At 39.6% G+C, this 18,889-nt stretch overlaps 1 protein-coding gene and 1 pseudogene across 1 annotated transcript; one reads left to right on the top strand and one right to left on the bottom strand.

Annotated features, from left to right (window-relative positions):
• Positions 1-3,890: 3,890 nt before the first annotated feature.
• Positions 3,891-15,122, top strand: LOC115392149 (AMP deaminase 3-like; annotated as a pseudogene).
• Positions 15,123-15,208: 86 nt separating this feature from the next.
• lyve1a (lymphatic vessel endothelial hyaluronic receptor 1a) lies at positions 15,209-17,146 on the bottom strand. Its single transcript, XM_030096694.1, has 6 exons — positions 16,986-17,146; positions 16,689-16,869; positions 16,467-16,606; positions 15,999-16,199; positions 15,769-15,841; positions 15,209-15,556 (listed from the first exon to the last, which is right to left on the bottom strand). The coding sequence occupies exons 1-6, from the start codon at positions 17,071-17,073 to the stop codon at positions 15,412-15,414; spliced, it is 828 nt and encodes a 275-aa protein (XP_029952554.1). The 5' UTR covers positions 17,074-17,146; the 3' UTR covers positions 15,209-15,411.
• Positions 17,147-18,889: the final 1,743 nt, after the last annotated feature.

Below are 18,889 nucleotides of genomic sequence, written 5' to 3'. Positions count from 1 at the left end.
AGAGAGCAGCCCTAAAGCCATCGGAGGAGGCGGATTCATTAGCTCCATCTGTATTCAATGGTAGACGGCCGAGGACACAATGAGGCTGATGCCGGGGGTTCCGGTTGAACATTCCTGTGAGAGCATCCCGGAATCTGCTCCAAGAAAGCACTCATCAAGACCTTCACATGCAAGCACACTCAACAACGAACAGCACCAAAACACGCCAACTTCACTGAACCCATTACCACCTATTGTACTCATGTTGAGTCAGAATTCACAATGAAACACTAACTTTATCGAATATAAATTACATGTACCGTCAAAGATTTTTAAAAAGAAGTCGTTCTGAATGGCACAAAGCCAGATAAATAAATCTGAGATTATACATTAACAATCATTTTTTGGCATCCACTTGGGTCCTCATGAGCCTGAAAGAGAACTTCAACTGTAAGAAAAAGCTACATTTTAAATTTTATACAACTTAATAGCAAATCAGTGAATGAGGCAGGTACAATGTAAAAGAAACAATGTACCTGTGAGCTTTTTTTAGGGCAGCCAGACCACACGATCCATCTAGAGACAATTAGCAACAGTAGCTTATTTTACAAAAATGAGCCGGGGGCTATTTCTGCCTTTGCATTTGTTTAATTCCCGGAAATGCCAATTACTGCTGTTAAATTTGTGAATTGTGAGCAGATTCCATAGACCCAGGGGGCCTAATTACATGTCCTCTATTGCCATCTAGAGAGATGAGATGGGTAAGCAGCTACATTTTCAGTTGACTTGCTCTCAGTATGAATTTCTCTAATCTCTAAACTGAACATAGTGCAAACATCGTTTTCATTAAAGTTTGGAAATATGATGAACTGAATTCTGTCAATCTTTTAGCAAGGTGTTGTCAGAAAAAAAATGAATATACTCAACAGATTGAATGACTAATATTTGCTTTGCATTCAGGTCTTTGTGAGGAAAGATATTCAACAAGACACTACCACACAGAATATGATGCGTTTTTATTAGCCTGATTTTTATCTTTATTAACATCTTTTACAAGAAGGAATTTTAAATAAGCCTACACCATTATTTTTCCATCACACAGGAGATGTGCTTGGTTCGGGGTTCAACATGTAATTTTATGTTTATATGTATAACCTTAAGGAAAAACTGAAATGTATGATATATTATAAGATTTCTTAATTACAAAAGGCCTATCAGACAGAATAATGAAACAATAGTGATTAAAAAATACTGCATAAAGATTAAACAAAGTAAAATATGCCACCTAGTGGCTCAATACTTTACATACGTGAAACGTACGTACCAACGTGAAAGGCATTGACAAAACTCATCTGGAAATAACACATCTATACTATTTCTCTTCTCAATGAATCCCCTAAGAATAGTATGAATGGATCTACGCAGTGTACTCTCTGTGACAGTGTCATTTACACGCTAAGCCAATCAGCGAATGACGCCAGCGACATGGTGATAGCATCAATAAACCGGCCAGTGTAGGTCAACTGGGAAACAATAATACCCACTTTCAGGACTTAGAGCATGCTAAGCTTCAAGTGATTTTTTTTTTTTTTTTTTTTTTTACACTTCTATGTCCAGACAGTCATTAACTGTATTATTTTAAGACATGTATTTTGTAAAGATATAGTCTGCAAACAGAAATAAACAGGGTTGAGATAATAATACATTTATCTAGTTAAAGTGTTTTTTTTTTCTTGCATTTGGTGCATTAAGGAGAGGAAAGCAGAACTCAACACAGCAGGAAGCAGATGATAGAAAACACTGAGTCAGACAATGCAGCAGTCGATCAAAATGATACGGGTCCAGCACTTGGGAGTCAGTCCTCTAAAGCTACAACTAAAAGTACCCTGATAACCTGAGCTGAGAGGATTAGCCTTGTAATCTCAAACACTGTCGGGCTAAATCAGGGACTGTGGGACACCTGCTGCTTGAGGACACACCAGTACATCTGAGTCCTCCTATCAGCTGATGTGAGGAGTTAAGCGCTTCTGTTGGTGCATCACGAGACAGCTAAATCTGTTCTGCAGGGGTGTCAGATAAGGAGCAAAAATCTACCTGTGAGACTCAAAACATTGATGCTGACTGCTGAGGAGAGAGTTTAGAGTTTTAGATTCTGTGACTCATACTCAAAATACATACAGGTGTAAAGAGTAGGACTCCTCACACGTGGGAAATGGTTGAAATGGGCCAAACTGTTATTTCCTATATCTTAGTTGAGGAATTTAAGAAATTGAATCACAAGTTAGTGAAAATGTTTTGAGCTGTAGGGACAATTTTTTCTTTATTTGTAGTTGGTTCATCTAATTTAAAGATGGCCTTACCTTGATTCCTTTCTGGTTGTTTGCTCGACAGAACTCCAAAAACTGTCCGACAAAGGAATAAAGCAGCCACCAGAGGACATGGTTGGTTTCTATGAAGAGAAAAAAAGACTTGTTCTTTACAACTTGACTATGGTCAGATCTGGATGATAGTAATTACCGTCTGACTGGACACTAATGAGTTCACCTGAGGTTTGAGTTCACAAAATACTGTGTGAAAAGTAAAAAAGACTAAGAGAGAGAGATCATCTTCAGGTAATAAATTCTCATTAGCATATATAACCTCAGTGGAGACGATTCAGTAATGAAAGTGTTTTTGGAGCTCCTTCAGTGTTGTCTGCTGGGATGCCCAGAGAGCAGAAGTGCAATAAACAACCTTGAAGGAGGAATGCCACTGTGTTTCTTGAGAGATGATTGTCTTTGAATGGCTGTCTTTCCGTGCGTCCATCCATCCGTGTAAGTGTGCATCCATCTGTTCATTAATTTTCTCTACCACATCATCCACTTCAGGGTCAGGAGCATCAAATCAATCCCAGCTGACTGTGGAATGCAAGCAGCAAACACCTTGAAGAGGTTGCCAGGCCATCACAGGTCAGACACAGTGAAACAATCAAATGCACACTCAAAATCACATTTAATGGCAATTTAGAATTAAAAATGCCTGCTTATAGGCTCCCAAGACCAGTCCAGAGTCAACCTTTGTGCTATGAAATAAGAGTGATAGTCACAACTGTCTTTTAGTTTTATTGTTCACTGTTTCATTATTTATCTGTGCATGATCTGCCTGTTTTAAATAGTTCACGGTTTTATACAGAAACTAGAGTGACCAGGCCTCCCCTGTTAAATAGATATTCAATCTTAATACCACTTGCAGGGTGAATACAGGTCAATAAAGCTGTTTTTCATGCATAAAATTCTCGAATTATCGAATATTGAAAGGAGAAATAAAAGTCCATTCACAAGCTTACCTATTACAGGATAACAACTATATGTGAACACAAAACACAAAACCCCTTAAATGTACCCAGATTATTTTACTCACCTTGGATCATTTTTCACAAAACATGTAAGCAAACGTAACGAGATAGACAAGCGCACAATCACCTTCACACTTTCAAGCAATCAATCAATCAGTTTTAACATGCTTACAGAGGTTCACAACACTGATGAAGGGAATCAACATAAAAGAGGCTGAAATCAAGTTTTTGTCAATTTGTATATATTCTATTTTAAAACAGACAACATGGTTGTTTACAGTGCGAAGCTCAGGCTGTGTTTGGATCATTTCGCCATGGAAATTGCCTGCCACAAGTGAAATAACTACAAGTTAAAAGTCTGTACTTTTAAAAGCCTGATTGTACAAATGACTGTTAACGGGCATAGGTCCCACTAAATTCACCGACTGAGAGATCAGTGTGAAGAAAGCGGAGATCAGGATGTTATTTCATCTGAGCCTCTTGTTCCACGTGGCAGTGGAAGGGTTAAGGATGGAGCGATGTTTACTGCAGGGTGGTGGATGAGATATCAAATTCTCACTCCATAACAAGAGTACAGCATGACTTTGGTGTTTCTCTGAGAGGACTTGAGCACAGTTTTGCACCTTTTTTGAGGCAGCAGAGTCAAAAGAGGTGAGTAGACTTATTTGATGTATGAATTTTGAACTAGTCTGATGATGATGATGACAATGATGATGATCATGAATAAAAATAAGATAAAAGAAATCTTACACTACTGTCCTGCTATGTGTTCAAATGTCAAATAAACATTTTTTGATGTAAATATTGGCATACTGTATGCATGTAACTGGTAAGGATTTGGTCTAAAAATACTCTTTATAGTTCAAAATTACTTTCAAATGGTGCATAAAATAACTATGAAAGAATAGGACACATTGAATTAAAGGGTGAGGACACTCCCTTAGTTTTTCGAACACTTCAGCAGGCCTGGACCATCTGAAAGATGAGAAGAGGAGACACGCCTCTTTTAAAGCAGAAGTCAAGTCCTTGCTTGGGAAAGAGTGAGTTTCCTTTTTTATCTCCCTCTCTCATCACTATCTCTGTGAAATGCTGTAAATGGATTGTGTTGTTGACCTTTCTCTCTCTCTCAGATGTGACATTGACAAAACGCCGACTGAGGGGGTTCGGCCAATAACATCAGCTAGGCCTCTGAGAAAAGTCAAAGATAAAGATAGCAGCAGCTTGCAGCATCCTGGGCCTGAGATGCAGTTATAAGTGATTCAGTAATGGCCTCGTCGAGTCTCTAGTGAGACGTAATGAACACTGACAAATCCTCCAAAGCAACTGTGTAGATGATTTATGGTCAATGTCAATTTTTTACATTACAGTGCATTTAAGTAGACTCATATGCACGAGGGAGCTCACACACACATTAGTGCGGTCAACAGTGTGGGCTATTAAGCTGCTCCCTATAAGAGCCTAATAATGCTTTCTGCAGGCCTACAAGGTTACCATCTCTTCAGACTGTCCTCAAGCTGTTAAAAAATAGTTCAAAGCTTTGGAAATATACATGAGAAACAGTGTCATTATGGGAAATGTCACACCTTTGCTGTAATATTTGTTTTCTAATCTCTTCAGAATACAGTACTGAATTAGGATTTTAGTGAACCTCCTCTCAACCACAGTTAATCTTGACATATATGCTGATAACTACATCTATTTAAAACTAAATTAAAGAGAGATTAAGTGGAACTGCTCAATAAATCAAACTAAAGCATGCAGAAGAGCAGCCTGTGCTTCATCTGTTGACTGTTTGCCAACATGCAAATACACTTCACTGAACCAGACCACCTGTATATGACAAGCTGAGAGAAAAAAACACTCTCTCAAGGTGAGTAGGAAAACTGAAGCTGCTTAAAATTGTGATTAATAAAATGTATTCTTAGTTTATTAATTGCAGTAGAGTGAATTTTCCTAATGTAACTATTAAATGTTAGATTAGTGCTGGGTTAGATTAGTGACAGCCCATTGTTTTTTGTGCCACTACTGTTACATGAGTCACTGTAACCACTGAGCAAAAAGAGTAGCAAGACTGATTTATTAAACAGAGCTGACTCCATGATGGGACACATGGTGGAGTAACGATTAGCACTGTCACATAAAAGCAAGATCCCTTCGAACCCAGCTCGGGTGTGCAACAGTGTCTGTCTGTCTGCATGGATAGATGGATGGGTGGCTTAGCAGCATTGGAATTAAATGGTAGTCCTCTCTTCTTACAGGAAGTAGGTTTCTCGTCACAATGTGCTGGACATGGGAACATTCTGTATGCTCCTTGAAAGTTTTCCTGATACTCACACATGTGACGTTTGGGTTTCTCCAGAGCGTACTGGTTAACATAACCAGCAGTGATTTAGAAGACAACTGGTGAAGCCACGGGTTAAATATGCATGAAACTATAGATTGTATGTTGTTGGGTTTCCTATTTGTAAGTTTAAAAAAATGAAAAAGTATATTAAAATCTACCTTAAGGCTGGCTTCATAGCATGCTGGATAAGATAAATTACAATGAATACATATCCAAGCAGAGCGAGATCATTTTCTTGAGGTAGCAGGAACAAAAAGAAAGTTTGTTTCAACAAGGACATTTCATGTTGTAAGTGTAGCCTCTTTCATTTTCTCTCCCCCTCTATGTGCACTCAATACTTAAGTGACCAGAGTGCTTTGTAAAGTGTCTGAGACAGACAGAAAATGATAAGGAAAGACAAAGAAGTAGGCTCTAGCTACTCTGACTGAGGTCCGCTCTTTGTTGACAGCCAGTTTGGACATATTCTCAGGATTAGTCGCTCGGTCAACCTGATGCCACTGGCACCTTAAAATAGAAGGAGATGCGCAGAGAGGAAAACCAAATGCAAGTTGTATCTTCAACCATCGAATGACTGCAGACAGAATCTCCAAAATCACAAATGAGCCTGTGAATTGTTCCCTGACTCAAACTTGACAAGACAACAGGCATGGCTTTGAACAGCCCTGAAGGTAAGCCCAAGACAAAAAATAACTCTCAATTGAAGTCATAAGTCAGTGCAATGTACAGACTGTTCTGTGCATCACTTGTAATTAGAGGCAGAGGGCTCCCTGGCAGCAGAATTACAATGCATGTGTTTTTTCTCAATAGCAGTTTTTGGGAGTTCCACCAGCACAGCAACATGCAGGCTGCCTGCCACTCTATCCATCCAGCTTTACAAATGTTCTGTTTATATTGGCACACAATGCTTTCTGCTTTGATCATAACAGTATTATGCTTTTATCAGATGCTCAGCTGTGGAGTAAAAATATGAAGGGGGTGAAGACTAACCTGTTCATTCTTCAATTATTTCCACCTGTGCTAAGAAGTGTCTCCTAAATGGAAGCAATCAAGTGCGACTGAAATAAATGTACTGAACAAAGGATGAGTAAATTAATCAATAACAGTATATTAGCGGTCAAAACACTCGCTCGACAAAGTTGCTTATTAGCTGGTTATTGAACGACTGGAGAAAGGGGCACTTCCACCTGCTCTCAATATTTCCAGGGCCTTGAACGCAGCATTCGATGTATGGATGGCCTGAAGGCCTGAAAGTCACTAAAAACATCAATTTAATCCCTATAGGAAATTATTCTGCGTCGTAACCCCAGCAGTTAAAGCTGTATAAAGTCTAATATAAGGCTGATAGTTGTGAGACAGCGAAATAAAGTCACTTACCAGGACACTTTGGGCAGATTGGAGAGTGGTCGATGCAGCAGCTTCCAGGCTAATACTGCAGGTCAGAAGCTAGTTCCTAATCCGTCTACAGTTTTCTACTATACTGTATTTTAGCGTGGCGTGTCCGGTGCTTCTGGGTGATGGGCGTAATCAGCACAAATAATGTATTCTGGGTTGGGGTACACTTCTACGTACATCTAACAAAATTCGCGATTTTGATAGATTGCGAGTATAAACTGGCGCGATAGACTGTGACCATTGCATGATCATTTGTATTGATAAAATGCACAGCGCAGTCGGTAGGTTGACCAAATCGCCACGTCAACAACAAGAACAACAATAAAAAAATTAATGTTAATATAATAAGAATAATAATAAACGCCACAAATTACGCACTTATCAAACAAACAATCAAACACAGAGCTGTTGAGCTCTACATGGTGTTAAAAGTTTTTCCGTAAGCTTAGTGATAGATTTCAAAATTTTGGTAGAAAGAAAAAATATGCTTGGATAAATAGATCAGTGTTATTAAAAATGCTGCTACTATGTATGTATGTATGTATGTATGTATGTATGTATGTATGTATGTATGTATGTATTTATTTATTTATTATCTATCTATCTATCTATCTATCTATCTATCTATCTATCTATCTATCTATCTATCTATCTATCCTGGTTAGACCTACATCACCCACTGAAGTATAATGACTTTGACCAGGAAAGAAAAGCTAGAGAGAGACTTTAAAAACTACTGATACTACCATGGTCTGACTTTTTTTTTTCTTGTCCCACATTTTCATTTGTTCTGCAGTCAGAAGAAAAACTACAATGAATATATTTGTATAGTATATAAAAGAGATAATAACTAAGCCACTTGTGGATTTTATTGTATAAATTTACTGTAATTGATTAAGACGTGTACTAGACGTGTACTTATGTGAAATACTTTTCGTTTCATTGGATTTTTAGAGTGTGTGAGAGGTTGCTTAATAATTCAGTGTTCCCTTAACTCTCAATCAATATGAGGTTTTTGTGAGCCAATCTGCCATAAGGTCCTCCAGCAGCAGTGGTGCACACAGCTGTTGTCGGATAAGTGTTGTGTGGTCCGGAAGATAAGCTTCTTGGAAGTGCCTGGCCAGAGTAGGAAACTGTTTTCTACCATGTGAGTTGGCATTTCACTCTTGTTTCTTCAGCCGTCAAGTAACCAGAACTGTTCTCAGTTTATTCATAGTTATCTCTTTGCAGAAGCAGCTATCTGTCTGACAACCGGCATACTGTGTGGGTCTGTGACTCTGGTAAAATCCTTCCAGACAGACAGATTTCAAACAGGATTATAGTTTAGTGACTGTTTACTGCGCCATACTTGTGCGTGTATGTGACAAACAAAAAATGTAATCTATCTAAGCTTGGCTCAGTGTTGACAAAACCTGGGACCTAATATTTTATGAAGAAGTGTCCTACATCTGAAGAATGTGTGATGTTAAGTGTGATGAAAGTGTGGGACAACTCTTAAAAGTAAAAAGCAAAAAATGAAAACGAAAAAAAAATAACATATAGCATATACAGAAAAATTGAGGGAAAAAAAACATTTTAAAAGAAATAGTCTTTACTTTCATTGAAAACAAAAGGTAAGATCATTTCACAGTTCCTCCTGCAGGCCAAGAATAGCTGCAGCTGTTTTGAAGTAATTGTAGCTCTCAGTAGTTCACAAGAGCTCTCCAGGTGGTGATGCTGTGCCGTACACAGATTATGAATTCCTGACACTCCAACCCCTGCATGGGGACAGTTTCTTATTTATATAACAACAAGCTGGTCAGAGTAGGTCGTCTTGGTTGTTCATGATTACATCTCAGATGTCATTTTACTGCAGTAGAGAAAGCTACATGTAGCTTCTGCTCTCTTGCAGAAATGCCTCGTCAATTCCCGAAAGTAACTCTGAGCGAAGCGGAGGAGGAGACGCAGCTGCTCGCACAGAAGTCTATGCATCGGCGCTAAAAGAAGTGGACAACAAGGATGCCTTATCAATGTTCACCGTGCCAGAGGATTGTCCAATTGGCCTCCAACAAGCCAAAGATCATGAGCTGCTTAAGGATCTGGCAGAGCAGCGTCAGAGGAGACTGCCAAGAGGTAGGGCCCTGCTATCTCTCTGGCACCAAACCACGGCCACACATCCTTCACAGATTTGTGACCTGTAATCTAAATACAAATAAAAAGTGCAATTAGTAAATATTGATTTGGAAAAAGTTGAAGCAAATTGTACTCATGTATCATAACTACCCTTTCAGGAGGAAAAGCTTGAAGATGATTCGTTCCCAGTCACTGTGCCTGCAGTTTCCTTTGAATATAGATTGGACAAGATCACTGACAGTCACACCGTAATCTTTCGCCAAGTCTACTGTTCATCTCTGCCAGAAATCTGCCCTGATTTCCAGAGAGTCCCATCATGGTGAGTACTGTGCGGGAGTAAGTGTAACACTCATGATGTTTGACTGGACTGAATCTTAATCACAGAAGTTGATTATTTCATCTTTAACAAATCCTGTTATTTTAATGTTTCCAACATAAAGAAAAACAAATGTAATGTCATTTTTTTTCTCACTCAGGCCACAGTGGAAGACTATGAGCAGGCTGCTAGAAGTCTTCATAAGGCTCTGCTTATTCGTGAAAAATACTCAAAGCTGGCCTATCACAGATTCTGTAGAACCACGAGCCAGTTCCTTCGCAGTGCTGAAAACCTGCCATGGAATGAAGCAGATGAAGTCGTGCCAGGTAAGAAATGTACATATGGTATTTGGAAATGTGTGTTATGAGAATGTTTTTTGAGAATAACAGAACAATTCTGTGGCCACCAGATGTGTGCCCGTGTCACGCTCAGGGAGAAGATCCGTACAGCACGGCCAACGTTCCTGAGGACTTGAATTATGAGCTGAAGATGAAGGATGGGATCGTGCATGTGTATGATAACAGTGAGGCTCTGAGAAATGAGCAGCCGCACGACCTTCCCTATCCAGACTTCGAGACTTTTGCTATTGATTTCAGTGACATGCTGGCTATGATTGCAGACGGGCCCACGTAAGTTGCCTAAACAAAGAGACATTACAGCTATGGTGGTAGAAATACTGGTTAACACGATGTTAGCTCCATTTATTTGTACTTCAAATAACGACTTTCATTTTACCTTTAAGGAAGACCTACTGTCACAGAAGACTGAATTTCTTAGGTTCAAAGTTCTACCTCCACGAGATGCTGAATGAGATGGCCGAGCTGAAAGAGCTGAAGTCTGTGCCTCACAGAGATTTCTACAACGTTAGAAAGGTTGGTAAGAAAGGGTCGCGTGCAGTTTCAAAACAGAAGAGATGACATTTTTCAGATGGTTGCAACCTTTGAGGGTTCAGAGGTCACTGTGGCAGAACACAGCTGAATATGGCTGCCGGTGAAGGGAGGGTTATGTCGCCAGTCCATCCATACACAAAGACACGAGCACCTTTAAGGCTGATAACTGTGACTCCCTTTTTTACCCCCAGGTGGACACGCATATTCACGCAAGCTGCATGCATGTCTCAGAAACACCTGCTGACCTTCATTCAGAAAACGTTCAAGACCGATGCAGAAACGTGTGGTCCTGGAAAAGGCTGAGAGAAGATGACCCTTCAGCAATGTGTTTCACAGCCTCAACTTGGACCCCTATGACCTTACTGTGGACTCTCTCCTGGATGTGCACGCTGTAAGACAGACAAGAATGGCTTTATGTTTTTACATTATGCTTTTATCAGACAATTTTGTTGCATTAAGAGCTTTTAAATTGCGAATAAGGATGTCAATAGTTATAAAATGTTCATGATTATATTTCTGTAATTGTTAACACCCTCAGTGCAAATGAATACTCTGTTATTTCTTTACTTTACAGGGCAGACAAACCTTCCACCGCTTTGATAAGTTCAACTCCAAGTACAACCCAGTGGGGGCCCAGTGAGCTTCGAGAGATCTTCCTGAAAACTGACAACGTCATTCACGGAGAATATTTTGCCCGCATCGTAAAGGTCATATATCCTGGAGTCATACATTATAAATCAGGACTGATGCAGAGATGCTTTAACCCACTGGCACTCTCTCCTTGAACAGGAAGTGGCTCATGACCTGGAAGAGAGCAAGTACCAGCACGCCGAGCCGCGCCTGTCCATCTACGGCCGCTCGCCCGATGAGTGGGACAGCCTCTCCAAGTGGTTCATTCAGCATAAAGTACACTCTCCAAACATGAGATGGATCATTCAAGTGCCCAGGATATAGTGAGTGTTGCGTCTTTCAAAATAAAGAAACACTAATTGTTGATTTCAGTGTGTACAATAAAGAAGAAAATAAATATTTCTGTGTTTCAGTGACATTTTCAGGTCGAAGAAGCTGGTACCCAACTTTGCCAAGATGCTGGAGAATATATTCCTTCCTCTGTTCAAAGCCACTGTCAACCCGCAGAAACACAAAGAGCTTCACGTTTTCCTCAAATACGTAAGACGACAGGAGGAATTTCAGTGAGCAAATAATGAACAATTCGCTTTCTCCATAATAAGACATAGATTGAGATTTATCGATGAGGGAAACTATAAAGTAAAAGAGAAATCTTTGACTAATAAAGTGCACTAAATGGAATAATGACTGCGTTCCCCTAATTGTGCTTGCAGGTGTCAGGCTTTGACAGCGTGTCGATGATGAGTCCAAACACCAGCGATCACATGTTCTCCTTCAAGAGCCCAAAGCCGGAGCAGTGACGACAGATGACAACCCCCCGTACAGCTACTATATGTCTTCCCACATGTATCAACATCATGGTCCTCAACAACCTCAGGAGGTAGGAGCCAACTTTGGTACTGAGGGTAGACAGGAGCATTCTTTGAGCTGAATCATGTGTGCATGATTTGTCCAACACTCTGTGAGGAGTTTATTTTGAGCAGCTCCCAGGAAAAAGTGATAAAGAGACCAGTGTGTTTTGTAGCTCGTATCAACGAGGCTGCAGCTTTCTCTCTTGACTCTTCAGTCCTGAAAATAACAGATAAACACTCTCAGTCTGCCAAATGCAAGGATGAACTAAGCAGGAATGTAATTTGATCATATATTGACTAGACTGTTTGTCATGTGCTTGCGTTTCCTGTCCAGAGAGCATGGGCTGAGTACCTTCCAGTTCCGACCTCACTGCGGAGAGGCTGGATCGATTACCCATCTGGTCTCTGCGTTTCTCACCTGTGACAACATCTCACATGGACTCAACTTGAGGAAGGTGCTTCAGATTTGCTGACTGGCTCATTCTTAGCTTTCCTTTGTGTTATCAGATATATTGGACAGCAGACATTGTTAGCAGAATGCAGAGTAAAGATGACATTGGGCCCATAGGCTCAGTCCAGTGTGATCTCACCAATGTATGTATATACCATGTTGAGGTTTTCAGTTATCTGGTTTGTCTTTGGTTCTGACCTAATGACCACAAAGTTTTTCTTTATTATTTAAAGTTTACTTTCTGGAGTTTGTCTTCACGGTAATTCAGTGCAGCTGTCAAATGAAAATTGTAGATGAGTGAAAGCAAATTCAAGTTCTTGGTGAATGCGCTTCATGTTCCAGAAGTATCAACCAAAAGGGATTCATTCATTCATTCATTCATTTTCCATACCATATCTATATCTATATATGTATATATATATATATATATATATATATATATATATATATATATATATATATATATATATATATATATATATATATATATATGCCATATAGTGAAACATCTTTTTTTTCCGAATAACAGTAAAGACACTGTAGTTTGATAAAGTATGGCAGCAGAATAAACATACTTAAAGTGATACTTCAACATTTTGGCAAATTGGCCCATTTAGCGCAAGTCCTTAGTCATTTCGAACAGCATACTTACTTTTTTTTGTGAGGGCGAGCTGTTGCTTATTCAGAGATGAGTCGGGGAAGGTTTTCGGGATGGACACAATGGAAGTGGGCGGTATTTTTGCTTCCCCTTCTCAAACTCATCAAATACACAATCCAACAACCCCAAAACACTTTGGTGGACACGTTATAATCCGCACATTCACTACGCTGTGAAATATTAATGCAAAATTACGAGATTGAGTTGTTTTTGCGAAGATTGCTAAGACGGAACTACTTACTAAACATGGCGTCTGGGCGTAGTGATTTCAAAAGAAAAAGTAGTTCCCAGTATTTGCTTCAGTGTCGTAACGCTACAGTATTATTTGTCAGTGTTCCACAGCGTAGTGAATGTGCGGATTATAACGTGTCCACCAAAGTGTTTTGGGGCTGTTGGATTGTGTAATTGATGAGTTTGACGAGGGGAAGCAAAAATACCATCCACTTCCATTATGTCCGTCCCGAAAACCTCCTCGACTCACCTCTGAATAAACAACAGCTTGCCCTCACAAAAAAAGTAAGTATGCTGTTCGAAATGACTAAGGAATTGCGCTAAATGGGCCAATTTGCCAAAATGTTGAAGTATCCCTTTAAGGTAAATGTAATGTTAATTTAAATAGTAAAGCAAAGTAAAAAAATCCAGCATATTAACAGCAGAGGTAGAGCAGAAATGCTCATTAGACTATCAGACTGGCTTACTGACACTTTCGTGTTGTGTGCCTTGTTTGGGTTTTTCTGACTTTTCCTTTATTACCTCTTCAGAGTCCTGTGCTGCAGTACCTGTACTACCTGGCTCAGGTGCCAATTGCAATGTCGCCACTCAGTAACAACAGCCTGTTCCTTGAGTACTCCAAAAACCCTCTGAAAGACTTTCTGCACAAAGGTCTGTGTGTATCGTTGTCCACAGACGACCCCATGCAGTTCCATTACACCAAGGTGAATTTTTCAATAATTCTCAGCTGACGAACTCTTGTACTGTTGTTTAGCTTACTGTGTCACAACAGATCGATTAGCTCAATTTCTGCTGTGTGTATCGTGTTTATCAAGTGTTTCTGCCCTGATGCTAGGAACCACTGATGGAGGAGTACGCCATCGCAGCTCAGCTGTGGAAGCTGAGCACCTGTGATGTGTGTGAGATCGCCAGGAACAGTGTGCTCCAAAGTGGACTGTCCCACAGGGTACTGTCAATCTTTCTTTTCCTCTGTTTTTTCTGTCTTCCATACCTAGATTGCTACATTTCAGTTTGTATTTCATAAATGCTTTAACTTGACTAACCATAATTTGTGAAATTTAAAGGAGAAGAAGCACTTCTTAGGAGTGAACTATCTGAAAGATGGACCAGAAGGGAACGATATCCGTCGGACCAACGTGGCCCAAATCCGCATGGCCTACAGACACGAGACACTCTGTAATGAACTGAGCTTCATTGTTGATGTGGTGAAGTCTGATGACATGAACTCCCACCATGAATAAAAGGTGAAGCCAACGAATCCAGCATGTTGCACTCTCAGATAAGTATTCATACCCCTTGAACTTTTCCACATTATTGTCACATCAAAACCACAAATGTAAATATATTTTATTGGAATTTTGTGTGGTAGACTAACACAACGCGATGCAAAATTGTGACATGGAAACAAAAAAGATTCATGGTTTTCAGAGTTTTTTTTTTTTAAATGTGGAAAAGTCCAAGTGGCGTGAATACATTTATAAATCACTCTATTGCCATTTATAAGGTGTTATGTTAAGTAGCTATGAAGATTTAGGAGAAAAATAAGATGTTAGATAAATGCGTAAAGACAAGGATGCATGCCTTGGATGAATAATGGTACTTAGCTTTTCAAAGGTTTAGATAAAAGCTGCCGAGGAGTAGAAGTAAGGAGTTTAATGCCACGCTCGTCACTGAACATACTCCTCCTGGCATAAACAGTTGAACCTTTCACTCCATACTGTTAAGGAGTCTGTTTAAAACTTGAAATCTGTCTTTCACTGTGTACACTGCATATTCGACATGAGAACACACAGCTGAGTTAACAGAGACCTGTCCCCTGGCTGGGATGTTTTCCACCTTAGAAGAAGTACTGGAGAGTTTTTAGAGTCAGCTTGGTAGCTTATAACTTTAGAATGATGTGTGACTCTTTTTGCAAAGTGCTTGAAAACATCACTGTAAAGTTTCTTTTGTGTGCTTGTTCATGATTTAAGGCTCCAGACACTGTTCTGACAATAAAAAGTCATCAGCCTTGACAAATGTGTGTTTTGCCAACATTTCCATCTCATGGTTTTACTGCTTCATTTATTATTACTGGAAATATTACAAACGATGAGAACAATGCATACATAGATAACAAAGTCACTGCGCATCCTCTCTGGATTACCCCCTAACAAAATATGACACAAATGATCAACAGTGATTAACAAATTCTTCATCATGTAGTGTACATCAATCAAAAGTTTATTATTCTTCATCTTCCACTTCTATATTCTCATCTTGTGGTGCAGATTTTTCAGTGTCCTTCATGCTTCTCACACACGCCGACTCTTCTGTCTCGATGTACTCATGTTGATTCTTCTCATCAGAGCTCTCAGAGCAGCGCCTGTGCCTTTTCAGATAAAGAAAGAAAAAAAAAATCGTAGTATGCACCAAGAAAAACAAAGGATTTTATTGATTTAATAGATTCACTATGCTCCACAATGAGTCTCTGGACTGTTTTGCATATCCCAAAAACTCTTACTGGTTTATGTAGTTAATGCAATTCTTAATTGTTGCAATTTTTACAAATTTTGTCAGGTTATTATCATGAAGACCACTCACAGTTTTAGGTATGCAGTGATGACCACGGCAATTACAAGGAATGCAGACGTGCATGTGATGAGTACGAGTCTTCCTGAAATAATAAAATACCATAAAAACAATACATTAGTCATACATAACAAAAAAGTTATTAAAAAAGAAAGAACTAATTTAATCAGAATTATACATTCAAACATGAGGCTTTTTTGTTTTCTTTCTTTTTGTTTTGTTTTGTTTTCTTTTTTTTTTACCTCCAGTAGAGCGTTGTGCACCACCAACGTTGCGGGCCGGTTCTGCCTTTATGTCAATGATTTCAGGGGTTGAAGAGGAGGAATGAAGGAAGGCGGAAAATGCTGAGTAAGTTTTCTGCGTTGCTGGAGAAGACCGAGCTGAGTGATACGTGCTGTTCCGGGGGGTATCAGTAGTCGCATCCTTCAATTGTGCAGCAGCGTCTGCACCAAGGCCAAGAAAGATTAGATAACTTTCACAAAATAACATTTTTCATAACTGCAAATTCACTTGTGCTACTTCTTCCCATTTGCCACTGTGTTGTGGTGAAATAACACAATCAAATCATTAAGTCTTACAAAGATTCTAAAAAATAAAGTAGTTTAAAACTATAATATGTAAAAGTTGTATCTACACTTTAAAGCAAGGGCTGCTGAACAATACACATGATACCTTTAAATCACGATAGGATTGCAGGAAAGATTTCGTACCTGATTCATTGAAGCAAAACACATCAAACAGTGAGTTGAGAGATGCTCTCCAGGGCACCAAACCTGTCTTGTTTCTGCCACAAGTTATAAGGGGGTGGATTCTCGGAATAACTGCAAAATTTTCATCAATCCATCCAAACCTGCATGTAATGAAACATGACATTAGGTGCTTTCCATTACATTCAATTGAGATGACGGTCGATGTTTTTTTTCTGGGCTTACCTGCATGTTTCTAGACCTCTGGTGATAGCTTTCTCGACTTGTTCTTTAGTGGCGATGCTGACTCCAAGAGATGAACAAAGGCTCCGAGCTTCAGAGGCATTGAAGAAATACTGAGGATTGCCGAGGTGAAGAACAGTGACCAGGAATACTCCAGCAATACTTTGATCGGCTGCAGGAAAAACTAGAGATCGACACGTTTGTAAATTCATGTTTAAGGTTCTATTAGAGTAAACAGTATAATTCATTTATTTTAAGCATTCAATACAAATTTCCATAAAAGCATTAATAATTACTTACATCTCATGTGGTTTTTCTTGGAGTTTTGATCAGAGAAGACTGAAGTGATGGCTAACACTGATGTGATGCAAAGGCAAAAAATATTCATGACTGGTCAAAGTAAAGAGGCATAAATGCTGGTGACAACCGGTGTTGGAAGTTTAAGAGTCTGTGAGCGGAATGACACGGTTAAATAGAAGTGATTCTATTCATTGGGTTGTGGGGAGTCTGTCACTAACAGAGAGTAAAGGAAAAGGAAGGAGGAAGTACGGAGCACAGGTCAGATCAAGAGCCATCATATGTTCAGGGACCCAGGAGGCAGAGAGATGTAACAAATACAAAGCTGTGGTGATTGAATGAAAAGTAGATTACAGCTCATCCTCTTATTGTTGCAAAGGAAGTTTTTGTTTTTAACTTAAATAAATGGCAAAAAAAAAAAAAAAAAAAAAGGATTTTCAGAAGTGCAAAAACTTTCAGTCGGGAGCAGTGAAAGGTTTGTGAGGATGATGATGTTACACGTGTGAATAAAGTCAGTGAGTTTCATTGTTTCTGACATCTGACATTATACCCTGTTCTAATGATTTCCTCTCTTGGGCGTTACATACTCATGAATGTGCTTATCATCAGTGATGTCCTCTGATGAGCCCTTGGAACACACGTCCCACTTCCACAAAAACATCTCTCCACATTCCCTCAAGGCAGGAAATGACGCAGAGCGTGCTGACGAGGATGCAGCCATGTGGGTTGTTTTTTTTCTTCTTTCAGAAGTGAGGTGTCAGTGAGGTGAGTGGTGTGAGAATGATGTTTATATTTCTATTGAGTTCATACAAAAACCCTACAGTTAAACTGCTATAAACTCGATGGTATCCAGAACAGGATACCTTGATTTTGATTTGTTACAGTAATAAAGAAAAAACATTCAAACAGCAAACGACATCATTGGACTAAATGTCATAATGACATTGACAATGACTCTGTTCAGTAAACGTGCCCCTGTAAACGATTCCACTGAGACAGAGAGCCGGTAACCATGCCACAGTTTGTTGTTATGTGTGTGTTGTGGCGTCTCTTCCCCTATGCCTCCCCCTCCCTCTCTGTGGCTGTGTGTGGGTCGGAGCCAGCTTGTCTGGCACTCGGGCAGAGCGGCACACCTGAGATCCGTTCCCATCATCTCCTCCATAAACTCTCCAGATCTTCCTCCATTTCTTTGCCCGATCGTCCGTTGACCTTCCGTGGTGTGCCGTCCCGCCCGGCTCCAGGTTCAGTTCTTCAGTTCTAGCTGTTTGGTGTTTCTGGCCCGCTTTGCTCTGTACTCAGCTGTAACAATCCAGTCCTTGATAACTAATCTAATAAACCTCAGCCATTGCGAGAAAAACCAGGCTAAGTCCAGTCAAGACAAGTTAACATAACTCAACAAAGCCCGAGGCAAGCCAGGTCAACCCAGTCAAACGAATTTATTCTAACCGAAACCAGACTAAAATCAAAACCCAACACAACTTTCCAAGTAATTCTAAGTTCAACATGAAATTTTAATCCAACATTACTAAACTAACCAAACATATCTCAACCAAATCTAAAGCAACCCACCAACAAACTAACCAACCAAAACCTAAACTCAAGCATACCCAAGCCAACCCAACCAACTAACCAAACCCAAGCCAACCCAACCAAACTGAACTCACCAAAAAATAAGTCAACCGAACCAAAACCACCCAACGAAAACCTAACCCAGCAAAACCAAAATCAAGCTCAGCAAAATAAAATAGCTAACATAACTCAATTCCCAAACCAATTCAAAATAAGGCATCCCAACCAGAGTACTGCAACCTAAACTCAAAACCAAAGTCAAGCAAAGGCAACTCAACAGAAATAAACTAATCAAAGAAAACTAAAAACGAAGCCAGAGCCACACAACTAACCGCACA

This window comes from Salarias fasciatus, chromosome 1, assembly GCF_902148845.1.
Source record: "Salarias fasciatus chromosome 1, fSalaFa1.1, whole genome shotgun sequence".
NCBI lineage: Eukaryota > Metazoa > Chordata > Actinopteri > Blenniiformes > Blenniidae > Salarias > Salarias fasciatus.
This window is presented reverse-complemented; position numbering and strand designations above follow the sequence as displayed.